This window comes from Canis lupus, chromosome 32 (genome assembly GCF_003254725.2).
Source record: "Canis lupus dingo isolate Sandy chromosome 32, ASM325472v2, whole genome shotgun sequence".
NCBI lineage: Eukaryota > Metazoa > Chordata > Mammalia > Carnivora > Canidae > Canis > Canis lupus.
Genome location: NC_064274.1, coordinates 38,728,558 through 38,755,912, shown reverse-complemented (window position 1 = coordinate 38,755,912; position 27,355 = coordinate 38,728,558). Strand labels below are relative to the sequence as shown.

At 37.9% G+C, this 27,355-nt stretch overlaps 1 protein-coding gene across 13 annotated transcripts in view; it reads left to right on the top strand.

Moving 5' to 3' along the window:
• LOC112671728 (rho GTPase-activating protein 20-like) overlaps positions 1-27,355 on the top strand; it is an 84,566-nt gene that overhangs the window by 13,835 nt on the left and 43,376 nt on the right. For 11 of the 13 annotated variants that reach the window (XM_049104899.1, XM_049104898.1, XM_049104896.1 and 8 more), the window contains 7 exons: positions 8,387-8,554; positions 12,113-12,262; positions 14,739-14,780; positions 15,409-15,490; positions 21,329-21,389; positions 23,930-24,118; positions 25,695-25,864. In XM_049104899.1, the coding sequence (XP_048960856.1) occupies positions 8,387-8,554; positions 12,113-12,262; positions 14,739-14,780; positions 15,409-15,490; positions 21,329-21,389; positions 23,930-24,118; positions 25,695-25,864 (862 nt within the window). Of the gene's footprint in view, positions 1-2,585; positions 7,257-8,386; positions 8,555-12,112; positions 12,263-14,738; positions 14,781-15,408; positions 15,491-21,328; positions 21,390-23,929; positions 24,119-25,694; positions 25,865-27,355 lie in introns of those variants that run through there. The other 2 variants (XM_049104902.1, XM_049104903.1) reach the window with 2 other exon arrangements.

Below are 27,355 nucleotides of genomic sequence, written 5' to 3'. Positions count from 1 at the left end.
ATTGATTTCTTGCTATATAAATAAATAGGTGAGAAAATTCTGTGACATTATCTTCCATATCTCTCTGCTGCTTTAATATTCAGACTTCCATTGTTTCATATTATCAGTGTTAATATTAGTCAGATTCTCTTTTACAGTTGTTGTCTTCCAAGCTTTGTTTGTATGTTGATTCTACAAATTAAAATGGCATTTCTGTTATTCCAATGATTAAATTACTCCTTACTGAAGGACTAAATAATTCTATTTATTGAGAAAAAAAGGGTAACCTTAGGTCATTAAAACTGAAATGAATGTTCCAAGTGTCAAGGTCAAATGGGATTCCTTGAACTCAATCTTCAAGACTTTTTATTAAATTCAATTTGGTCGATGATACCATTAGTATACAAGAAATATTTATCTGCCTTTGTTCTTATTTCATAGCCACCTCTTTTTTGGCTTCTTGACTCTGAAGATGTTAGTTGGTTTTGTTTTCTTAATTTTTTTTTTCCGTTCTCTTACTTGTTTTCCTCAGAAGTCATAATATCTGTTCCACTTGCACCATCTCTCTCTCTCTCTCTCTCTCTCTTTTTTTTTTTTTTTTTTTGGTTTATTCTAAATTTTCTGGGTCTTTTTCCCATATATGCGAGTGATGAAAAGGGTTCATCAGCACTGGTATCATGATTTTCCACTGTGGTATTAGACCTCTTTCTTTAATGAAAAGATGGATGGCAGGGTCTTTGTACATATAAGCTAGTAGTACTGTTTTAGGGTACATTTTGGTATTTTGTTCATCATGTGTTTTTTGAAAATTGACTTCTAAAAATGTTAAATTAAAATATCATATCTTATTTACTTAGTTTTTTGATGCATCTCAAATTTTGTGTGCCTGGTTTCACTCACTGCAGTATCTCTATCTGCTTTGGGACAAGGACCTGGAAGGTTAAATGTAATTTCCAGATATGGTCAGTAGACAGCAGCAAAGGGTAGTGGAGTGAACACTCAACTGCCAAGGCCTGGGCATCCTTTTTTTCCTCTTTATAGAGATCAATTAGTGGTAGTAGAAAATCCAGAGTGCCAGAATCAGGAGAGAAATTACTCATAATACTGATCCAGGATGGGTATCAAGCTTAGAAGGCAGTGGAAATGTTTAGCCACAAATTCATAGCCTGGTATATATCAAAGAGATGTGAACCGCTGGACATTAGGCGGGGAATCATTAGACTTTCAAAGTCCTGACTCTTACTCCCAGCCTGTCTAAAGCCTAAGATCTCATTCTGTAAAGTCCCAGGAGTCTCCTATCCACATTGAGAGCTGATGCAAATTTCCTGTCTGACAGTCAGTTCATGGTACCAGTAGTGGCTCTGGGTTCCACAACCAGCCATTCCCAGGAGAAGAGACTGAGTGGGACATGGGCACCATATGTGAACACTGACAGTTGATGAAAAGACTCACTTATGTGTCAGTTAAATAATTTGGGAGCCAGCCTAAATGGGATGTGGCTTAAAATATATATTCTTTCCTCTTCCAGGAGGGAAACATTGTTTAGGCAAGGAAAAATTATAGGACTTTGAAATTAGACAAACTTGACTCTATGAATTATTAGGTAGGTGGTTTTCAGTGCCTTACTTTACTAAACTTCAGTTTCTCCAACTATAAAGTGGAAATAATGATTCTTACTTCACAAACCTGCTGCAAGGAAATGGGATGATGTCCATAAACTGCCTGGCAAAGAACTTGGCAATTTGTAGTTACTCAATTGGCATTACTACAATCTCTCCCTATCTTTGGTCATAGAGAATACCCATGATATTGTTACTATTTCTGAATAAAAAGTCTCATTGTCTCCTATAAGTATAACTAAATCATTTGAAGGATTACTCTGTTAGATATCATACTAAGATTTCTGCGGTATGATCTCATTTATTTCTCAGAACAACCCTATGAAGCAGGTGCTTATATCACCTCCTGATTTTATAAATGACAACAGTGAGGCTTCAGAAGTGTAACTAGTTTACCCAATGTCATGTAGGTAGTAAATTATGAGGAAGGATTAAAACTATGTAATTTGATTCCAGACCTCATGCTCTTGCCATTACATAATGTTTTCCAATGTGCACATGTAATCAAAGATTTAAAATTTTAAGAGAAGAAATCAAAGAAGTTTAAAAATACTTGGAGACCAATGAAAATGAAAACACAATGGTCCAAAAACTTTAGAATCCAGCAAAATCTGTTCTAAGAGGGAACTTTAGAGCAATCCAGCCCTACCTCAAGAAGCAAGAAAAATATCAAATAAACAACCTAACCTTACACTACAGAAGCTGGAAAAAGAACAAATAAAACCCCAAACCAGCAGAAGAAATAAAATAATAAAGATTAGAGCAGAAATAAATGAAATAGAAATTAAAAACAAAAAACAAGAGAACAGATCAATAAAACCAGGAGCTGATTCTTTAAAAAGATCAACCAAATTGATAAACCTTTAGCCAGACTCATAAAAAAGAGAGGGGATGCCTGGGTGGCTCAGCAATTGAGCGTCTGCCTTCAGCTCAGGTCTTGATCCCAGAGTCCTGGGATCAAGGCCTACATTGTGCTCCTTCCGTGGAGCCTGCTTCTCCTTCTGCCTGTGTCTCTGCCTCTGTCTCTCTCTGTCATGGATAAATAAATAAAATCTTTAAAAAAATTTTTTTACCAAACATATAAAGAAGAATTAACACCTACTCTTCTCAAACTACTTCAAAAAACAGAAGAAGGAAAGCTTCTGTGTATTCCATGAGGCCAGCATTACCCTGATACCAAAACCAGATAAAGAGACTACAGAGAGAGAGAGAGAAAGAGAGAATTACAAGCCAATATCTTTGATTAATGTACATGCAAAAAGCCTCAACAAAGTATTAGCCAACCAAATCCAACAATACATTAAAAAAGTCATTTACCATGATCAAGTGGGATTTATTCTTAGTATGCAAATGTGATTCAATATCCACAAATCAATTAACATCATATATCCCATCAACAAGAGAAGGGTAAAAATGCATGATCATTTTAATAGATGCAGAAAAGCATTTAAAATCACAACATCCATTCATGATACAAACTCAACAAAGTAGGTTTAGAGGGAATATACCTCAACAGAATGAAAACCACATATGAAAAAACTACAGCTAATATCGTACTCAATGGTTAAAAAGTGAGAGCTTTTCCCCAAGATCAAGAACAAAACAAGGATTTCCACTCTCACTACTTTTATTCAGCATAGTACTGAAAGTCCTAGCCCCAGCAATCAGACAAGAAAAGAAATAAATGGCATCCAAATGGGTAAAGAAGAGGTAAAACTTTTACTATTTGCAGGTGCCATGATACTATACGTAGAAAACCCTCAGGATTCTACCAAAAATTGACTAGAACTGATAAATGAGTTCAGGAAAGTCACAGGATACAAACCAATATACAGAAATCCACTGCATTTCTATACACTAATAATGAAGAGCAAAAAGAGAAATTAACATTCCCATTAACAATTGCACCAAAAATAATAAGATACCTAGAAATAAGTGAAAGACATATATATATACACTGAAAAACTATAAAACATTGGTGAAAAAAATTGAAGACAACACAAATGGAAAAATATTCCATGCTTATTGATGAGAGAACAAGTATTAATAAAATGTCCCATACTCAAAATAATCTACAGATTTGATGGAATCCCTAGCAAAGAGCCAATAATATTTTTCCCACAACTAAAACAATTCATAAGCATGTATGGAACCACAAAAGACCCCAAATAGCCAAAGCAATCTGAAAAAGAAAAAAAACTGGAGGTATCACAGTCCCAGATTTCAAGATACATTACAAAGCTGTAATAATCAAAACAGTATGGTATTGACAAAAATGGTATAATAATATGGTATTATGGGCATAAAGATCACCTTACAGTATCTCTTCTATTTGATATTTAGGCTGAAAACATGTGTTTGGTGAAATAGATGAAAACAGACCCTAGGGCAGCCCGGGTGGCTCAGCGGTTTAGCGCTGCCGTCAGCCCAGGGCATGATCCTGGAGACCCGGGATGGAGTCCCACGTCGGGCTCCCTGCATGGAGCCTGCTTCTCCCTCTGCCTGTGTCTCTGCCTCTCTCTCTCTCTCATTCTGTGTCTCTCATGAATAAATACATAAATAAAATCTTTAAAAAAGAAAAGAAAACAGACCCTATCACTATTATTCTATTTAGAGTTCATTCATCAAATTAAAATAAAAATGGTATTATGGAAGAAATTAAGCTTTAGCTATTACTGCAAAGGTAACTGTGACATGGTAAAACAAAGCTCCCTTTATCTTTCTCAAACTTTTCTCTCCTTTGCTTTACTATTACTACAAGGAGAAGATACTATCAAACACTGTATCTTTCTCAATTAATTCCTGAAAACCAGTGACTCACAATCCTGGTTACATGTAAGAATCACTCAAAGAACTTTTTCCAGATCTGATGAATCAGAACCTCTGGGGGAGGCAGTTTCAGAATGAGTGCCTGAAAAACCTCCCAAGTGAGTCTGATGCATATCAGAATTGATCAACAGGACTAGATTCTAAAAGGAGAGGTTTCCCTGGCCTCTAAATCTCTAACCTCTCTAAAGGGAGATGCAGAGAATGGGACATAATCTGAGTTTGGGGAAGGTGCAGAGATAAGTCTGCCTATATTTTTTTACCTGAAATAGATTACTTTTTACCTGAAATAGATTTTGACAGGTGCTTGATGGGAGGACAGAAGGTGTTGCCCAATGAGCCTCCATGGTTCTAAATACAGTCAAGCATGGCCACACTAGCACTTGTCCTTTAAAAGTGGTGAGAAGTGGCGCCTGGTGGCTTACTTGGTTGAGTTCCCGACTCTTGATTTCAGCTCAGGGTTATGATCTCAGGGTCATGAGACAGAGCCCCAGGTCAGACTCCACACTCAGCACCATTTGTGCTTCTTCCTCTCTCTCTCTCTCTCTCTCTCTCTCTCTGCCCCTCCCCCCACCTCTTGTGCCATGCACTGTCTCTCTCTCTCTCAAATAAATAAAATATTTTTTAAAAATAAATAAAAGTGGTGAGAACTCTGGAGGCTACTATCTACATGCCATTTTTTTGTGCTAGTTTGGTTTTAAGATAAGAAGCCTTAAAAAAGCCTAAAGTGGGTGGACTACCAGGACTTGTGCCCTCGCCTCTACCTAATTTACAGGCTGATTTCCGCCCCCCATACCTTCTGCCTGTGTCTCCAATCCAGCAAAATCTTCCATGTTTCTGAAACATCAGTTAGTTACATTCTGTCCCTTCAACTGACAAATGTATCTTCCCTCCCTTCCCCCTTCCTTCCTCTTTCTCTCTTCTAAGTAATCCCAAGTTATTCTTTAAAGGTCATTTCAAAAAAATAAAAAATAAAAAATAAAGGTCATTTCAAATGAGCTCGTCAAAGAAGCCTTCCTCTCCATAATTGAAATCAGGTGTCAAGTCCCTCTCTAAATTTCTCATCTCACTCTTTAATTTTCCTCTGCAGTATGTTCCAGAGGCTGTGTTAGGCAGTATTGATGGCATTCTCTGTTTAATTTCTGTCTCCACCTCCCCTTATTTAAATCCTGGTTTTGTGAGAGTTGGGCCTGGCTCCCTGTTGCCCAGACCTATCAAGTGCCTTTCTCCTAGTACAGGTTCAAACACTATCTGTTGAATGAATGAAGTAAATAAGAGAAAGGCTATTTTATGTCATGCCTTTTTCCCTGTCCATCCCCCAGAAAACCATTTCATTCACTTGTTCAATACAGAATTTTTTTATTCCTCTGATGTGCCAATGTTTGTGAGAATTTAATGGTAAATCAGACATAGACTCTTTCCTTGAGGTCCATAGAGTCTAGTGGGGAATAAAAGATAGGTTTTCACATGCCTGTTACAGGAGCCTGTAAGGGAAACCACAAACTTTGTCTGTAGGATCAAATTTCAGTCCTCCAGGGTTGTCAAAGAAAGACACTGCACATATGGGAAGAGTGGGGGAGGGGCCCTCACAGAAAGCTGCGTGACCTCCTGAGTCAGCTGGATTTGAATCCTTCATGTTACGTCACGGCTGCTTGGATTCAGAGTCCAACCTGTATGCGCAGGAGGCTCATCATCCGTAAAATCGTCAGTTTCCTAGTGGAAAGGGAACACTGTCTTCATGTAACATGTTTTTAACAGGCTCCTGTAGGTGCTTTGACACTGAAGGAGATGTCCAGGTGGCAAATCAATGGTTAGTATCACTAACCATTTGGGAAATGCAAGTGAAATCCACAGTGAGATATCACACTACACAGCTATCAGAATAGCTAAAATAAAAAATGACAACACCAAATGCTCCTGTGGATGAGGGGAAACTGAATGACTCATACAGTACTGGGGAGAATGTGAAACGGCACAGCCATTTTGGAAAACAGTTGGACAGTTTCTTAAAAAACAAAACCTAGCAGCTACCATATGACCTGGCTCTTCCCGTCCTGGGCATTTAGCCCAGAGAAGTGAAGACTTCATGCTGACACAGAAACCTGTACACAGATGTTTATAGTAGCTTTATTAGTGACAGCCAAAACCTGCAGACACTTCGAACTCCTTCAACAGGAAGTTAAGCAAACTGTGATACATCCATATCATGATGTACTACTAAGGGAAACCAAGAAATGAACTGTGAATACTTGCAGCCATCCAGATGAATCTCCAGTTACATCAAATGGAAAAAAGCAAATCCCCGAATGTCATAAAGTATATGATCCCATCTGTATAACATTCTTGAAATGGTAACATTATACACGTGGAGAACAGATTTATGATTGCCAGGGATTAAAGAAGTGGTGGAGGGGGAAAGAAATTTGTGTGGTTGTAAACGGGTAATAGGAAGGACCCTTGTGGTGATGGAAGTGTCTCTGGAAGACTGTAAAAAACTGATGTCATCTCTCTGTGTTATTTCTTATAGCTGCAAATGTATCTACAGTTATCTCAAAAAGATTACTTTTAAAAAATCAAAACTTGGAGGCCAAGATAGGGAAACCAGTATGTCAGTTTGGCAGTTATGACATGAGCTCTGAATCTGTGACATCATAATTGCAGTGACCAGGGACCACTGTGGAATCTTCAGGCTTCAAGCATTTGACAGTACTCTGCCAAGTGCTGTAGACTCACTCGATTTCCCGTCCCTTGAATTGAAGACAAAAGCATGTTCCCGTCAATCAGAAAGCACGCTGAGCTTACAGGTGGACATTCAAGGCTTCAGCGCATGAGGTAGTCTTCTGATCCACTATTTCTGACCATCCAAACAGACCGGCAATAACAGGAACTGTTGTTTTGTTTCCTCTAATACATAGAAACTAATTAGTAACTCCAGCACCAGCTTCCTGAAAAGCTGCTCCTGTTCATAAGATTCAGTGCTGCTGAGCAGAAGGGAGCAGGCTTTATACATCCTTGGGGGAGGTGGAGACACTTTCTTGGCTCCACGAGAGAGCCAACTCTCTCTCTCCATGAGACAGAATTTTCAGCGGGTCTATGAAAATACCTGTCCTAGTTATGAAAGAATTTTTACATTCTGTTCAATTGAGTTGTTTTACCTATTTTGACCAGGAAGTCCTGTCAGACCTCAGCCAACTAATGGCTAAACTCTTGTGTTCAGAAACTTTCTGAGGTTTCCAGTATTTTTGCTGATCTTTGAGAATTTTTACCCCAATTTTGAATATTGAATTAGATAAGATGGGGGTCAATTTCCAGGATCTTCAGTTATCTTCATTTTTATCTTAACATAAAAGCAAATTGTAATTGATTCTTCACATGTTGTTTATTTTATATTAGGCCACAAGTTGTCCTGTTTGTTGTTGTTCATTCACCTTCTTGTAATCTGCTCTACCTTTGGCTTCTTGGCTCTTGCCTACCTAATGGCTCATGATTAGCTTTGCTGCTTTCTCCACCACACCTCTAAGTGTTGGCATGCCCAAAGGCTTTGTCCTTGAAACTGTCCTCCCTCTGCATCAGTTCCCCAAGTGACCTCACCTCTTTCTATAGCTTTCTGTAACTCAGGGATCCCTGATTCTGAGCTCTGGAGCTCTGTTTTGGGGGTTGAGACTGAATTTTAGTGTTGTGTGAACCTTGACACTTGGCATTAAACTATGTTGTGTATTTGACTAGTAACTAGGGGATCCCTGGGTGGCGCAGCAGTTTAGCACCTGTCTTTGGCTCAGGGCGTGAACCTGGAGACCTGGGATCGAATCCCACATCGGGCTCCCGGTGCATGGAGCCTGCTTCTCCCTCTGCCTATGTCTCTGCCTCTCTCTCTCTCTCTGTGTGTGACTATCATAAATAAATAAAAATAAAAAAAAAAAGATTGACCAGTAACTAGCTGCTCTGTGTTTGATGTGTTGCAGGAAGAGCTCATCTGTGGAGGTGGACACCGACAGCGAAAGCACTACATCATCTGAGGGTGCCACTCGTACCTTGCTCATCCATGGCCCTGTTGAGCTCAAGAGAGGCTGGAGGAGGCAGAAGCAGCAGCTTTTCTTGTACAGCGATTTGTTGCTGATGTCTAATACCAAGTAGGTGTAGCATGTTTCGTACCCTTGTGATTCTCAAGAAAATTGCCTTCCCATTAACCCTTACTATAAGAAAACATTACATTTTTTTTTCCTTTTGTGTTTGCCAATGGTTGAATCCTTCATTCCACGAGTACTTCTGGAGGTCTTGTTTCGTGTCATGTCCCTGCAGCGAATACAATTGACAATGTGACAGGCCAGTGTCTCTCCTGCCTGGGACTTACAAATGATAAAAATAAGAGGGGGAATGATAATGATTAGTGCTGCTGATAGAAGGTGGATAGGGGGCTGTGCCGAGAGGGTGGGAACGTGTTAGAGAGAAATAGTCTAGGAGGGCCTCTCTGAAGTGGAGCATTAAAACCAAATCTATGAGAGGAGAAGCAGCCACATTCCCAGACAATGTGCCTGAGCCATCGAGGCACAGGCCTAAGTGGGTACAATCTGACCCCTCAGAGAGAGGGGCTCAGGGAAGCTAGAGCATGGGTCATGCTATCAGATATGATAACCTCAGAAAGTTTCTGAACACAAGAGTTTAGCTATTACTTGGCCGAGCTCTGACTAGAGCCTGGAGCATGGGCCATGCTATCAGATATGGTACTGTGCTCAGGGGTCTAGTCACACAGGGTCTTCACAGGCCATGGTAAAAAATGTGGAAATATTTTGCTGAAGGAGTTTTAACTAGGGGACTGACCAAATCTGATTTATATTTCTAGCAAATTTTTCTGACAGTTGGTAGATAATAGACGGATGGGTAAGCAAGAGTGGAAGCAGGGAGAGTAGTTAGGGGAGGCAATAGTCCTGATGGATGGTATCAGGTCTCTACCTTAGCAGTTTAGTAAAAAGGAAAGATGGAGCAGGGTAGCCCGGGTGGCTCAGGGGTTTAGCACCACCTTTAGCCCAGGGTGTGATCCTGGAGACCCAGGATCGAGTCCCACGTCAGGCTCCCTGCTGGGGGCCTACTTCTCCCTCTGCCTGTGTCTCTGCCTCTCTCTCTCTCACTCTCTCTGTGTCTATCATAAACAAATAAATAATTTTTTTTTAAAAAAAGAATAGACTATGACCCCTGCTCCCAACATTTGTAAGAGAATGCCTCTATCTTAGAACAGAGGAAATCTCCCTAGAATCCTGCAAATCTCCACAGTTCACTGGGGCTTACTTTCTGGTATAAAGGTTAAGGTAGTGGAAAGCAAGAAGGACATCCATCATGTTAATACAACTATAGTAAAGGACTATAGTTTAGAAATAAAAACTGCAGTTTTCCTCCTCTTCCTTCTTGAGTCAGTTTACAGTAGATTAACACTTTCTAATTTCTGCTGAGATAATCCAATTGGGTCAGTGATTGAGAGTAAACACAATAAGACCTTAGAAGAATCTATTGAAGTATAAAGCTTTGTTGTAACACATTTTAAAGATTTCCAAGCTAGCAACTGGCTTTATTAATATAATGCCTTGAGATTTACCTTCTCACTCCCAAGATAAATCCCATGAGAAAGCCTGATGGCTCTGGGGACAGAAATGAGGCTGAGGGTAGGAAAGATGGAAAGGTTACTTCATTGCCAAGTGGTAACAAACATGGGCTTATGAGTTAGGCTGTCTGGGTTCAAACCCCGTCTCCTGCATTTGACAATTTATTTAACCTTTCTGTGAGTTTTGTTATTTGTAAAATCGAGCTAATAGAGACCATCTAGTGTAGTTGCTTGAGGATTAAATTTTTTATATTTATATTTTTAAAATATTTAGAACAGAGCTTGGCATATGATAAGTGTTCAAAATGTTATAGGAGAGTAGAAACCACACTCTGGGCTCTAGGATAATTCCTTGGTTCAACTAATCCTGGTGCTTTATTGAACTAAGGTTATTGGATGGCTTTTTCCAGGTCAATGTATTTGGAAGTTTCCACACAGGATCTTAGGTGTCTGTATATACACAGATACCTATATTAGAAAGAAAAAAATCTGTAAAATCAAACAGATATCTATCATTCCCCTTGGCCATATATTTTTGATGTGACAATGCCTTTGGAATTACTATCTAGAAAAATGATTTTATCTGTTAATTGATTATGCTTCATAAAAATCTTCAAGTACACAGATACAGGCACTTGGATGTAATGTTGAAATAAAAAAATGTGGAAAGATGTTGGTATCCATCATATTTATATTCATTCTGTCCTAAGCTTTGAATCTAGATTATACTTCAAGTGGGCTTCCTAAAAGATTATTTTTATTTCATAAATCCCATCGAAGAGTTTTAGCTCTAATTGTTCCATGAATCAGTGGAGTCATAGGGATTTTTGCACATGAGGTGTCTTTCATCTCAGTTTAGTTCAGTGTTTTCCACATGTGTTTCTGAATATTAAGGAGTTCCAGAGTGGAAGATCCAAGTTCCCCAGGCATCCCTTATAGGACTTGTAACTATTTAAATCTCAAGCCCACCTGCGAGTCAAAGTTGTGAATTAATCAAATTAATCAATTAATTAATCAACCAAAATAAATCAATGGTTGTTTTCATCTTTGAGGTCAAAGAAGATTAGGCAGAAATTATCAAAAAGCCGTTTCACCCCTTCTGACTCCTCAGAGAAATGGGAAGTATCCATGACTTACATATAAGACCTCCGGACCACTGATCTGGAATTGATTGATGGATGGATGGATGGATGGATGGATGATTTTTCAGTCGGGCTCAGTCTGTAGGCTAGCAGTTTTTTCGTTTTAGCCAGAATCTAAGGGAAAATGATATGGACAAAATTTTAAGAAGGGAAATTGAAAATAACCTATGCTTTAAAGGCTAGAAAATATTTTTTTAAATTAAGGTTGAAAGTACCTTTTAAATCTTTCTGATTTAAAAAGCTTATTTTTTTTTGTTTTGACTTCATCTCTCTCCCTCTCACTCTTTAAAAGATTCATTTATTTTAGAGAGAGAGAGAGAGCAAGCATGAGTGGGGGCAGGGGCAGAGGGAGAGAGGAAGCAGACTCCTCATTGAGTGGGGAGCCCTACACAGGGGCATGATCTCAAGAGCCTGAGATCATGGCCTAAGCCAAAACCAAGAGTTGGATGCTTAACTGACTGAACCACCCAGGTGTCCCTGGTTTGTCTCTCTTAAGAAAAAAGTTGTATAACTATATTTATAAGTCATGTATCAGGTACCTTTGTTCAGCCCTTCAAACACTTTTTGAAGTATGCAAGTCATAAATGAATAATTAACTGTAATAATAGCCATAAAAATTATGTGTAATAAGTAACAAATCCAGCAATAGCAAATGAATTAATGGTTTTCTTACAAAGCTTAAAATATACAGTGGTTACTCAACACTCACCATTCAAAAATACGGCTATTTGCTGCCATTAGAGTAAGTGTTTTCAGGTTTCCAACCCAGAGTATGCTCAACACACACATTGCAAAGGCCCATCTAACCATTTGCTGTGTGTGCACAGAGGGTAATAGAGATGCGGGAGGCATGATTTTCCCTGGAGCAGTGAGAACTGGTCTCTAATGAGCACAGCTGCTCCCATAACATTTTTGAAACGAACTAAGAGAGGTCTTGTTTGGGATCTTTCTAGGTATAAAAAAAACTTTAAGATAAAAAAGAAAATACCACTGAACACCATGTGGATTGCCAACTGCATGGATACAGTGGGAGATGCCAGCAACCATTCTGGGAGGTCCTTTGTGTTGGGCTGGCCCATGGTGAACTTTGTGGCCACCTTCAGGTAAGACCGATGCCTTGGTGTCCTGTATCTACATGGCTTGAAAAGGATAACATTGTAATCTATTGTCTACCAAGCTGGTGACTCGCTTTTTGACCTCCCATGACACTTGTTTTGCCTTGTACTCTGCCAAAGAAGGTGCTTATAATCACATGGAAACAAGTAGATAATATATAGTGGGAACTACTGGAGTAATTTCCTTCAGTTTTGATCAGTGGTTTTTCAAATGGGCTCTAGTAACCACTTGAGGAGTTAGGAGTTCTAGTTATGTGGAAGGAGAATCAACAGAGTGAGGTTCAAAGTCTCCTCTCCAAGATCCTGCCCTCTGATTCCCAGGGAGTATCTGCATTTTTAAATCACCGGAATAGATTTCTTGAGCAAGTACTATTAAAGGGTCCAATTAAATTTGAAAAATTGCTTTCACACTCCCAAGTTAATTCCCTTAACAACAGTATGTAATTATATAAATAAATTGATCATGTCATTGGATACTAGGTTGCCTGAATTGCTGTGTACAGATTATCTTAGTTGGTGACGATCTAAAACAAAAATATGATTCCATTGAGTAGAGTTTAGTTGTGTAAGACACATTCTTAGGCTGACATGAGGATGGGGAATGTGGATCTCTACCCTGGATATCCTGAGCAGACACCTCTGAGTTTACAGGGATCATGCCACACTTGCATCTCTGTTTGAAACATCCACACCCCAAGCCTCATTCCTGTTTTACACAGTTGCACTTAACACACTGCTTTCTTCTCCTCACCCCACTCCACCAAAATCTCACAGGTCATCATCAAGGTAAGACAACAAAAATGTTTACAAGTTGTTAATTTATTAATCCTATAATGCAGCTGTTGACTTTGTGAAAAAATTTCAAAGCTTATTGGGAAGAAACATGTATTTATATCCTCTCTGCAGGTCTTCTTTTCCATAAAGATCATCAGTTCCCATTGCTTATGTCTTCTCCAGGTCGCAAATGGAAGGAAATAGTTTCAAATGGGAATATATAAAGTCTTTGGTAGGGGAGTTTCCAAGACAGTTTTTTTCCCCTAATAGGAGGAAAATGTGGAAGCCAAGTTTATACATGTTATATTAGTTAAAAAGCTGTATAAATACATACAAGGCATTTATAACAACACCTGGCACCTAATGCTTTTGTTACTGATTATTATTACTGTTCTGCAGATTGGCATGAGTAACTAGAAGCTGTGTCTATGCACCTAGACAGGTTGGAACACTAAATGGGCATTCTACTTTCTTGACGCGACAGGTCCTGAAATGGTGATGGAGGGGGTGGGGAGCAGTGTTGCTGGTAGAAATATAGAATGTGACAGCCACGGTGGACAGTTTGATGGCTCCTCAATAAGTGAAACAGAATTACATCTGACCTCCAGACACATATCCAAGAGAAAGGAAAACATATGTCCATGCAAAAATTGATACACAAATGTTTGTAGCAGCATTGTTGACAATAGCAAAAGAAAGAAAGAAAGAAAGAAAGAAAAAAAGAAAGAAAGAAAGAAAAGAAAAAAAAGAAAGAAAGAAAGAAAGAAAGAAAGAAAGAAAGAAAGAAAGAAAAGAAAGAAAGAAGAAACAAACCAAGTGTTTATCAACAAATATACAAAACGTGGTGGTACAGGAGCTAGGGACAGGAGGGAAGGGAGAGTGACTGCTTAATAGACACATGTTTGCTTTGGGGTGATAAAAATGTTCAGTCACGATGATTGCACAAAACTGAATGTACTAAAGGTCACTAATGGTCAATTTTCTTTTATGTGTAATTTACCACAAAAAAAAAAAAATGCTGGTGAGTGATAAGTCCACGTGTGAATGAGCCTTAAAACATTCGCGACTTTGGATATTAAATGCTGTGAAAATTTTAGCAGAGAAAATACTGATCTTTAGTAATTTTGCATCAGGGGATCGATCTTTCTCAGAAGATCACAGTGATGAAGAATACGGTTTTTAGGAACTAATTTAACATATTACAATCTGCCATATGTATAAAGAAATAAAAATATTACAGGTGTTTTTTTCCTAAAAAGATATTCTTGTTTCTGAGCCAAGACAGTTCTATCAAAATGCTAAATTTCTTAAATATGATTTAATTTGAATGGTAATATTCTTTATATCCGAGTAGCCCTTGCAGCTGCAGGAACACTGAGCTATAATTAACCCTTTTCCAGTTCTGGAAACTAAATATCAAAGTGGTTAACAACGTGCCCGTGATCACATAGCTTGCATCACATAGTCACAATTAAGCTTTCAGATTTGAAATCAACTTCCCATTGCTTTAATACCACTCACAAAAGAGTGGAGTCCATCAAAAGCCCAACTCTAAGGGGAGTACAATTTATACATCCACATCCCTTAACAACGGGCTCCTGATATTTTTAATCTGGAATGGTGATCTTAATATGTTAGTAGGAGTATTGTACGTTCCTCAATTTTTTTCTTCTCATTTTTTAAATTGCAGTTCTTCAGAACAAAAGGAAAAATGGCGTTCTTACCTTCAAAGGTATTTTGTCGGTGTACTATTATAAGTCTTTAACCCATGATGGAAAAAATGTAGATCTCTTCAAAGCAGTGCCCCCAAACTATGTTCCCTCCCCTTAGTAGAAATTGCTACACTATCCTCCAATGATTTCTCATATAATTGTACCCTGGCCATTACTACAAATAACCTGCTCTCCTTTACATGCATATATTGCTTATTTTTTATGAAATTCTGGTTATCACTCTCATCTTCCCCCACTCTCCAACTCACGATTATAGCTAACATTATTCTCAAAACATATTAAATTTCCGTAAGTGCAGCTTACTCTACTGAGTAATGCTCAAAGCAGCTTCTCATTCCTACATTTGAAGGTGCTAGTATGCCCTCCGGTGTAGGCAGGAAAGCTTTGGTGACTGGATCTGCTGGTCAAATCTCAGATGACCAGAGTGATCTATTGTTTTCCGAGTCACAGTTTATTTTCCTGAAATATTTTTGCATGTTTCCTTCCAACCCAAAATTTGGTTTTGCTGAGCTTATTTATATGCATTTAAAAATAACAAAGTATGTTGAAAATATGAGCAACATAAATCGATTTAAAAGTAAGGTAATTTATCCTACTCTATTTTGGGTTACTATCGAATTCGATTAGGTACATCATGCTAGCCAAAGAGAAGGAGCAGCCAAAAAGCATTCACCTCAAAATCTTCACAGACGACAAGAACAGTGCCTGTGTAAGTATTTTTAAGACCAACAATTAAATTCCGAGTTCCTAATTCTGACTGAATGAAACATGGAGATAGAGGTGGAGAGACAGAGAGGGAGGAAGCAATGAGTTGGGGAGGGAGCAAGGAGAGAGCAAAAGATAGGAAAAGAGAGACAATATTTAGAAAAGTACCATGCAGAAAAATGTATTTTCCCCCTCTACATGTACTTCTTTGTAGACCTAAAAACTGTGTCCTAGGTAATATGAAGCAAGAGGAATACATACTACAGGCTTAAGCAAGGAAAGAGTATTGGATGTTAAATGTCTATAACATTTCTCTGGATCCTTCTAATTGCTTGTAGTGGCTTGTAATACAGTGATTTAGAATCAGCCATTTTTTTCCAATGGCCACCAATGGTCTGGATTGTCTCCACAGTTCTTTATCCCCTCCATGATATTTTATTTGGTATAACTATAAACTCAGAGAAAAGTTGTAAATATAAAAGTAATACAAAAAACACCCCATATACTCTTTATCTAGATTCACTATTGGTAACACTTTATTCCATTTGCTTTATGATTTATTTTCTTTCTCTGTGTCTATTACATGTATGTGTATACTTACGTTTGAGGGTCATACATATACTATGGCCCTTTTTCCTTAAACCTGAGCATTTCTTAAGAATAAAGATATTCTACAGTTATCACCTTTAGTGAATTTAACCTTGGAATAATACTTTACTCTGCCATTCCCATTCTCATTTTGTCAGTTGGCCTCAATAATGTCTCCTTTCTAGTACAGGATCCACTTAAGGATCAAGTGTTTCATTGAGTAGTTATGTCAAATGCAGAGGAGTTTTGAAAAGTCTTTTGTTCCAAGGAATATCAGGATTGAATTGAACTAAGAGGGATGACACTTTTAAGGGATCAGCATATTTCTATTTCATTTTCTTTATACCGTGGAGAGAAAAAAATCAATTGGCCCAGTTTTGTGTGTAAAATTCGATTTCTGAAATTGTAATACAGTAGCCAAGACATTTACAATGATGAACAAGATACTTTGGGTATCTTTAAGTGGTATTTTTTGTAGTTGTTGTTATAGTTTGAAGTAGCTCTAGATCACACAAAACAGTATTTGAAGGTGGGGGAAAAAAAAGGTATTCCTGGCTAAAGCAAAAGCCATGCAAATATTTTGATCTAAGTGCTGGCTAGATGCACTGCATGAAGGAGACAGAATTCTCTAGCAGCAGAGCACATTGTCTCTGCCTTTGATATCAGTTGTGGCAGTGGTTTACATTCAGAACTTTCCTTGGAAAATTACCTTGAAATTTTTAAAAATCAACTTTATTGAGGTATAGTTTGTATGAAATAAACATTTCTGATGTTCTTCACCCATTCTTAAAGATCCAAGTTTCCCACTGCACTGTTTCACTTCATCGTAGAGAGATGATTCTTGTGCAGATGATTTCTTGTGCAGAACTGGTGCAAACAGATTTACTTAATTTCTTTTATCTGAATACAGCTTTATTTCACACTGACTCTTGAAGGATATTTTTGGGGATGTAGAATTTTGTTTGCAAATTTTTTCCTTTTAGTCCTTTAGAGATGTTCCAGTCTTTTGGTCTTGATGCTTTCTGATGAGTAGTCTGTGATTAAACATTAATCCTCAGTAGGTGATTTGTCATTTTTTCTCTAGCTGCTTTCAAGTTTTCTCTTTATTTTGGGTTTTTAGCAGTGTGGCTATGAAGTACCTAAGCATGGATTTCTTTGAATCTGTCCTATTTGACATATTCTGAATTTCTTAAATTTATAAATTTATGTCTTCACCAAATTTGGGAAATTTTAATCATTATTACATCAAATATTTTCTTCCTCATTATTTCTCTTTCTCTCCTCCTGACAGTTCCATTCTTTGTATATCAGACACTTTCACATTGTTCAGAGATCCCTGAGGCTCTGTTAATTTTTTCAATCTTTTCCCCCTTTTCTTCTTCAGACTGGATAATTTCTAGTATCTATTTTCAAATCACTGACTTCTTTTCATCATCTCCATTATGCAATGTAGCCTAGTCAATAAATTTTTAAAAAATATTTTTCAGATAAAAATTTCTATTTTTAAATATTTTTCCTCTCAAAAAAGGAAAAGTCATAAATACTTCTTATTTCTATACTAAGATGCCTCTATTTTTGTTTATTGTGTCTTCAATTCTGAAACGTTCCCATCCCTATTGGCCCTAGTTATCACATAACTATCATACATATTTTCATTTGTATCATTGAGCATTATTGTAATAGCTGTTTTTGGCTAATAGTCTAAGCATCTAGATCATCTCAGGTGTGGCTTCAGCTCTTGAAAGTTGACCACATTTTCCTGGTTCTTCATATATTAAGTAACAGTTTGACTCATGAACAAAAACTAACTTTTCTTTTTCTTTTGAATTATTTCAAAAAATAGTTTATTTTTCTGAAGTTATTTGTTTAGAGACAGTTCTATCTAATGGAATTTGTCTGTTGGGAGAACCTACAACATGCAGGAAAATATACATACATCCCTTGAATTACTATTTGAATGACTATTGTATTACTTTTGGACCATCTATGATATCAAGGAATTGCATTCAATTCATAAGAAGAAAAATACAATGAAAGGACAAGGAATGAATTATGAAAGAGTTTCTTTTAACTTTGTTTTTAATATTTTCAAGGCCTGTGGGTGTCCACTTGTGCTGTTTGGATCTTCTTTATGCACTGTTTCCCAAGGACACAGGCCCCATTGCCTAAAAATGTTATAAAAACTGTATGCATAGTAAATGTTCTGGTTACATATTCTCTTATTTTAAAATGACTTTTGTAATTCAGATAGTTTCATAGATCCATCTCAGATTCCTATTAACCCCTTTCAGAAAATTTTCTGTAAACTTTTCCTAGTTGTATGGAGCAGTTTCTCAATGTATGGTCTGATAGAGAGCTATTGTAAGTATCTACTCGCTGGCAGAGTTGTGAATGGAACATAAACTTCTAACATTTCCAGTCTCATTTCCTAGACTCATTGGTTTTATTTGTCTTAACAGATTTCAACAATGGAAGTCTTAGTTAACCATGATGCCTGACACAAAGAAAATACAGACTAAATAGTAGTTTTTAAAAAGTGTTTCATAGCCAGTTCTTACTCTGATTTTACTGAAACTATGTAATTACAAAGGAACTAAGCCATAATATAAAAACACAACTCAGTAACACAGAAAGTATCTAGTGCCTTCCTTTAATACTACCCCCCTCCCTCCATTTTGGAAATAGCCTTATGGAGCTGAGGGTCACCCCATGTGCCCTCTTGGAATTCTCAGTTTTTCTCTTCCTCGCTTCAGCTGCTGTATTTTGTATGCCACAAATTCTTGGAGGGAAATATATGTTTTACTGACATGTTTCCTACTAGCTTCATGTTATATAAAAAAATGAAAATATAATTAAGGGTTCATGTTCTACACGTGCTTTACTTTGTCCTTACCTGAAAACAATCTTCACCTTTGGAGTATGGGTAATAATTTGACAACAATTATTCAGTCACATGCTTTAAATTTAAAAAAATTTGTAGCAATTTTTCTTATTTATTTTTTACACTCTGTAACTGTAACAGTGACAAATTCAGACACAGCAAATGACACTATCAACATGTTACTACCAATGCTGAGAATAGCCATAAGTTGCCTACAAACTGTTTTTAGCTTAAGAACCAACTTTGGCTTTTGAGATTTGTGTTTGTGTGTGTATGTGTGTGTTGTGCACCTCCCATCATAAGACAGCTGATTATTATAGATAACATAATCATATTTGTCCTTCCAAATTTAGAAATTATAAGGCAGCAAAGCTATAGTATTAGCTTATACATGAGTGCTATTCTTATATTCCCATTTTAAATTTTCAGCAAATTCAAAGTCATAGCTTAAAATTAGGCTATAATTTTAGAGTACAAATAACAACATGCAGTTTATTGTATATATTTTAAACACAGAAAATAAGATGTTTCTAAATTTCTAAATATTTCCTCCTCTATCGGACTCTTCTTTCTGTGTCTTCAATTCTGAAACGTTCCCATCCCTATTGGCCCTAGTTATCACATAAGGAAGGACTCAATCTGTTTAATGAATCCTAAATTACATGTTCTGTTGTACATTTTGACATAAAGACTACATGGCTACAAGCTACCTCCTTTTGATTCAGATCCTGAGGATGAGGCAGCTCATATCCTTTATGAACTGGTAAAGACAAAGACAAGTTCTGAATAAGACCATGGATCTGGGGCATTTGTACATAGCACTTTCATCGTGTTTTGGTTTTAACTGTTCTCCTTTATGCTTTGATGGTGCTGGTGTGAGTTGCTGATATCTTTTTATGAAAGAGAAATATATTTGAGGATGAGGTTTTATAAGGGAAAAAAAGGGACAGTGATAGATGGAGAGAACCAAAGGGAGCACTTGGAAAGTACGGATTCTTATCTAAAATCCTCTGTAAATGTGACATGACATAATCATAAGATTGTTTGTAAGTTCTATCTGACCCAATGGTATAATAAAGCCCTTTAAAATTTCAGAGCAACTAGAATTTGGCAGAAGAAATCAATGATTTCTGTACAAAAAACATTTAATAATACATCCAAAATAAAATTGAATTTATATTACTAAAGCACATCTCTACATACTTTTCTAACCTGTATGATATATAAACCCTAAGTAAGAATTAAATCCTGGAAAAGAGTGAGTGGTTTAAGGGATGAAGCTGGGGAGACCGATTAGTGATATAACTCATATTATTTCATGTTTGTGATTTTCTTTGCTTAAAGTGATCAATGTCACTAGGCAAAGAATTTCTATTTTAATGAGGAACTGGGGTTATTTGGCTTTATGTATACCTGATTTAATGGATTCCAGCATAGCATTTCCAAACCCTACCCTACCTTATTAGCTCTTACTTATTTGCAACACAATCTTGAGCAGATTTAGCTGTGTGTGTGTGTGTGTGTGTGTGTGTGTCTGTGTCTGTGTGTATCTGTGTCTGTGCCCATCCATACCTATGATAGGTATGTTGATTTTTAATCAACAGTCAAGGCAAGCATGGTAACTATTACCAATAATTCCATTTCAAACATTTTTTGCTTTAGTCTCCTGGAAGACTCTTTAAAATAGTTCAGCAATCTTTATAATTTAGAATTGTTTGTTTCAAGTGGGATTTCCAGTATTACTGGGCAATAATTCTGCTGGGAGTAATCGTTTTCTGCATCTGACATGTCTAGACTCCTCATCCTTTCTCTCCCTAAAGTGGGGCTAGCCTGCACCAAAGCCAGTGGCTGACTTCAGTCCACTATCTCCTCAAGGTCTCTTGGGCATTTGTCTCCTTTTGCTCAGGGCTGCTGAGCTATTGATGCCTCTCAAGTTACTTTGCTCAGGATTAGTCATAGCAGAGTATACGGCTCTCTGGACAATATGCATGTCTGGGCAGGGACATTTGGAGACAAAAGCCAATGCTATCCAAGGAGTCTAGAGACAGCAGAAGAGAGGACTCTGAGATGAGACTTTTCCTCCTTAGTAAAGGGGTACAAATCTCATTTCTTATGCCATGGGCCACCCACAAAGTGGGGGGCTAGCTGTACTGTGGTTTCCTGGTCTTTATCAAAAATGACAAAAATCTGGGACAGTCTATTGGAAGCTGTGAGGGGAACTAGTTAACAAGTACTATAGCTACCTCCATGGACCAAATAACATTTATCCTGGCCCCAATTCTTTCTTTTTGGAAACACAGACATGCTAAGGAAATGTGTTCTTCAAGTACTGTGAAAGATTTGTTATGACACCTAGTTCTTTTTGTTTCCAAGGGCTCTGAGAAAGACTACCAGCTGTGGGCAAGTTCTGGCAAGGAAGAAGTTCCACTAATTGGTAAGTGTCAGGGAAAATCTAAGATGGGATTGATTAGGTTCAAAATTGTAACTCTAAGTTTCAAAGTAATGGTTGTTCTTTCTTAAGCTTCAAAATCCTTAAAAGTGAAAATCACATGCTATATTCCCTCACATGTTTATTAAATAATTACCAGGTACTGTTTCCCAGGCATTGATAACATCTCTTCATTCAGCAGCTATCATCTAGTGAGGGAGAGAAATGTAAATTTTTGTTTCTACTTCTTTTTACCTAACAAACAGAGCTGTCCTGAAAAAGTGTGATTATTTATTATTTACTTACTTATTTACTCACTTAGGTATGAAACCAAAATGGTTTGGAATTTTTCCCATACATTTATTTTTCATATTTCAATCTTGAATTCTAGTTCCTAACTACTAAGAAGCCTCTATTTTGTGAGAATCCTCTGAAATCCAGTTATGTCTCTGAATCCAGGTATAGATATGTATTTAACACCCTTGCCCTGTGCCCAGTTTTCTCTGCATCATAAAGAAAATGAGATAATCACATTTAAACTCCTCTAGTCTTCACTGATGAAATTGCCTGCACTTTGCTGTTTCTCAGTTTTTTTCCATCACTGTTCTTAAGGTTATTGATAAGCAGATTGCACTTCTTCTAAAATAGTTATTAGCACAAGTTCTCTGAAAAAAAATGTTTGGATTAGCAAAATTGTTTAGTGTTTCCAGTAATGGAAGGATTTTTAAAAAAGAAAAAGAAGACAGGATCTGTAGCAGACCTTGAAGTATAGTAATGGATGGTAATGGTGACAGTAATCTCTTCTAGAAACCTTAAAGCATTCTTTCTTACATGAATTTTTTTTTATCCTTTTAATAAACCTGTGAAGCTATAAGTCTTTTTCAAATAATCTGGAAATCTAAACAACCAATTTCTTAAAAAAAAAAAAATTTCTTTCTGCAACTATATATTCCCAGTCTTAGACTATAGAGTCACAAAGCGCATCACTGAGAACAAAATCCCCCAATACCACTTCCTGTTTTAAATTAATGTTGACATCTTTGTAAAAGTTGGGAAGGGGCAGCCCTGGTGGCTCAGCGGTTTAGTGCTGCCTTCAGCCCAGGGTGTGATCCTGGAGAGCTGGTCGACTCCCACTTTGGGCTCCCTGCATGGAGCCTGCTTCTCCCTCTGCCTGTGTCTCTGCCTCTTTCTCTCTCTCTGTTTCTCATGAATAAATAAATAAAATCTAAAAAAATAGTTGGTTAGCAGTAAAAAGGAAAAAAGCTAAATACTTATATATGTTTTAATAAAGTGCATTAATTTAGACAAAATGATGTAGATGATAACTTTTTAGACTTTGAATAGCTTCACACACGAACGCAGCTCTAAGGAATCTGAAGAGCCTGTTGTTCATGATGATCCATTACAGCATTCAAAATGCATTTTTTTTAACATACTCTCAATTCTTAATTGTGGATTAACTCCTGGTTATCTTGGTTTGGTTGTATTGCTGTCATAGAAGCTTCTTTTTCCTTAATGGAGGGAAGTCCCTGTGATTCTTGTGAACATTGCATTTATGACGGATGAAAAGAACAGCAAAAGCTCCTTTAGGTACATTCAATAATATCTGAAATGACAGACTGAGAATTTTCATTCTATTCTTAAAAAATGAAATCCATATCATTGCATAGGGTCTTTGAGAATTCTCTAGAGAGGAAAAACAATTTAAAGCATAAAAGAGCAAAACAAATCACTTGGCAGGCAATTCTGGATGGCTCTGGGTGTGGTTTTCTATTCTCTAACCATCGTTTTACATATTGCTTCTGGGTTTCCCACTCTGCACACCCTTCCTTCTGATCATTGCCTGGTCAGACTCCCCTTGGAGGGAGGGCAGCAGTGGGAGGGAACCATAAAGCATAAGGGCAACCCATCCTACTACTCTAGAGTAGCTCTGGCTTGAGAATTGACAAAAGGAAATGAAAAAAAACATCTGTTCAACTGACATTATGTGGGAGAGAATAGTGAAGATAAGAATTCTTAATATATATATTCCAAATATTTTTTAAAATATTAACCAAAAATAATAATAAATAAAAAATAAAACATATTAACCACCAATGCTTATTAATATATTCACTCTGATAAGTTTGTGTGTGGACAAGCATTTCAAAGAATGAATGTAAGGCTCGACGGGGTCAAGTAATTTGCCCAAGATGTGTAGATCTAGTTAGTGTCAAGGCACAAACTAGAAAACCTTAAACATTCTCAGATAGAAACACAGCAAAAGTCAGCATTGTTTAATGCATTCATGAATATATGTATTCCAAGCAAAGTAACATGCTTTAACTTTTTTTCTCTTCTTAAAATCTTTCCCTTGGGCACATGCTTTCTGTAGGGTGTGCCTGACAAGGGTGCATATGATGCTCACTCAGGAGGCACAGCCTTCCTTATCTAGAAGTCCCAGAAAAATAGCAACATATACCAGGGTGATGCTTAGACTCATGGTAAGGTAGGTTTGATGACAGCCATCACCACCAGCCTGAATATTCAGGTTTATTTCCATACAGGACACGAACATCCCTATGGAATTAAAATGAGCCATATTCCATCTACTAAACCGCTGTCAAAGGAACCAGAGGACTCCATCTCTCCTTCCACAACTCAAGAGTCCCTCCTTCTGGAGCAGAAGATCATAGAGATGCAAATTCAGTTCATGCTGAAGCCCAGGCACCCAGCCCAGAACAAGCAAGGGAGAGGTGAGCCACTTGCCTTTCTTCAAGTGCCTTCCCTTGGCTCATGTCTCCATGCTTAAACACAATTTATGACACACAGTTTATTCTTTCTGGGTGAGCATATTGTCATCGATGAGGAGGAACAGTATAGGCAAGAACGCAAAAACTACCCAAAATCAAGCTTAGAAAAACTCAAAAATCTGACATCAAGACCCAACTCATTTCTATGAAGGTTGTTTGCTTATTTTAAATCTTCTAGGTAGACCATTATTCCTTTCTTTCCCTATATCCCCAGAGCACTTTCAAGGCTGCCCTAAGCCATGCCTTCTGCTGAGTAGTATATTATATATTTAGTTGATTGAGTTGTAGGCAGAATAATTTATATTAAAGTTTAGCAAACTGAAGTTTTAGAATGTTGAGCTTCCTAAGTGGCAGAACCAGGATGCTTCTGGTGCAGTGCTGGCACCCACATGAGTGGAGGTGGTGATGCACGCACTACTTCCCAGAAAAGCCAAGTGTCCAGGTGTTTAAGGTTATTTAGTGAAATGTTGCTATCTGTTTATCCTTCAACAGCGTGGCTCATCTGTTGACTATTAAAGAATTCAGTTATTTAAGCAGATACTTTAAGCAAGGTATCTTCAAAGGGAAACATTCACAGCTGAGCAGTAGAAACTTTGAACTCAGCTTTTCACTGCTGATCACCTCTTCTTTGGAAAGCTCTTCCTTTGATAGGGAATGTTGACTCATTAAAAATCACCTCTGAAAACTGGTGGTAAATAAATGCATTCATAACCTCTCATTGTTTTTCTATGTTTTCTTTCAAGCCTTGTACTTGTGTGTAGGTGTATATATACATGTATATTTGAGTGTGTGTGTGAGGAAGTGTGTTTCCACACTTCCTTGTGGTTTAGGCTCTTTTCAGTAAATGTTAAACCTATTTAACCGAAAACATCATCTCTGGGTGGGTTGGTGGGGTATGACAAGAGAACACAGACACCACATAGCCAGCATGTAATGACTACTTCCCAAGGACCCTGACTGCAGAAAGTCATTCTTGGAGATGGCTCAGAGCAGAGGAACCAGAGAAGTAGGGGTCAGGGAGCTTGTGTCCTTAGAGACAGATCCTTTGGATGGTAGAAGCTTGAGCACTGAGAAAGCCAAAGAGGAAATCTGAGGCTGAGGGGAGACTGGCTGTGAAAGCAGAGGATTACCACACTCAGTTTGATTTGAATACCAAATCCTTCTAGCTTTTAAAATAAGATCTGACACCTGAACCCAATGATCACACCAGTAGAAAACAAACATCTATAAGTTCAGTGCCTCCTGATGCAGTGTAACAGACAGTAACTGATGGCACAGGAAATACTGACCTTGAGTCTGATCAAGTCTCTAGGTTTAACCATCAGTCTGAAGGATATGGGCAAGAACTCATCAACACCATGAGGATGCTATTAGTTAAAATCAGAATGTGGAGAGTTGTACACAACAAATGACTCCCTTTCATTCTTCCAGCCACTACATACACGCTGTATGATGGCAATGGTGAAAATAAGGCTAAGGGAATTAAAATACACTGATCTCCCTTCTTCCTTAAATTCAGGCCAGAAGACCACGAAAAGCAGTGCTTTCAGAAACTTGGCCTTTTGGCGGCACGCTGGCACTTGCCAGAACAACCTGTGCTCAGCTGCTCCTTCTGCAAAACCCAGACAGCTCTTTGGAGTTTCCCTCACACATATCTGTGATAATGACAACTTGCCCGTCCCAATTCTGGTAGGTCTCAATTTGGTCTTTTATTGCCTTCCTGAGGAGGGGGAACACGGAGAGGCCAAGTGTTCCCGTGCAAACCTACCCCCAAATGGAGAAAGCATTAGACAGCCCCTGGCTGTGGCTGAGAAGCTTTGGTAGTGTCATTTGATTTAGCTACTGCAGAGTCATGAGGCCAATATGACAGGACAACGTTTTGTCCATTCCACTTGTTTCCACAGAGACCCTTGCAGGCCTGTTCAGATCAGTCAAAATGGACTCTGTGTGCATGAATCATCTTCACATTCTGCCATTGTCTTCCTGAACTCACAGTAGTCTCAAGTCTCCTTCAACTGAGTCTACTTAATCTAACAATTGAAAACATCTTACCTAAGCATAAAGACTCATCCTGCATCAAAAATGAATCCATTAATCCTAACAGAATATGTTAAATGACAGCCACAGAGTTTAGCCTGTGTTATCTCAAATCGGTGTACTGAATTGTCAGTGTGGAAATTTACTGAGTGCCCAGTACCTCTGCAAGCACTGCACTAGATTTGGGAATGTTATGCTAGGTGCGAAGAAATTTACCATGTTAGTTACATGCTAGCTACTACCCCAGTCCTTGCATCACAGCAGTTTTAGGGGGTAGCTAGCACTATCATCCTCCACACTTTACAAATGAATTAGAAAGGTTTCACGACAGTTTGCATGTGTGCCAAATCACACAATAGATCAGAAGCATAATAGGTTTCCGATCCCTTGGTCTTTCTGACTCCAGCCTTTATTATCTTTCTATGCTGCAGGGAGAGGACATGAAGATAGAGAAAAGGACAGTGAAAGACTCATGAAGGGAATGTAATCGGAGAATAAGAAGAGAGCATTTGAGCTTGATTTTAAAAGAGGAAGGGAAATATAATAGGAATGGAGGATGCAATCACTTAAAGAGGAATCAACAAATGGGAAATGAGTATGGCAAAAAGATTTCCATACTTGGGCGAAGAGCATCTATGTACGGGAATAAGGAGAAAAGACTGGTAAAGTAGGAGATAGGCGAGGATTCCACAAAGGCCTTGAAACAGGGAAGTTTCATTTAAAAGGGTAAATTCAATGAAAAAATCTGATTAAAATAAGTGATTACAATGTTTCAGTGTATGAAGTAAGGTGGATTTTTGGGTAGAAACAATAGACATGGGATCCCTGGGTGGCGCCGCGGTTTGGCGCCTGCCTTCGGCCCAGGGCGCGATCCTGGAGACCCGGGATCGAGTCCCGCGTCGGGCTCCCGGTGCATGGAGCCTGCTTCTCCCTCTGCCTCTCTCTTTCTCTCTCTCTCTCTCTCTCTGTGATGTGACTATCATAAATAAATAAAAATTAAAAAAAAAAAAAAAGAAACAATAGACATTAACTGAAGAATCTAAAAAAAAAAAAAAAAAAAAACTGAAGAATCTAAATTGACTTCTGTCCTTCCAGCTCTAAAACTGTATACCATCACATTCCTTAGGTCTTTCAAAAAGGAAG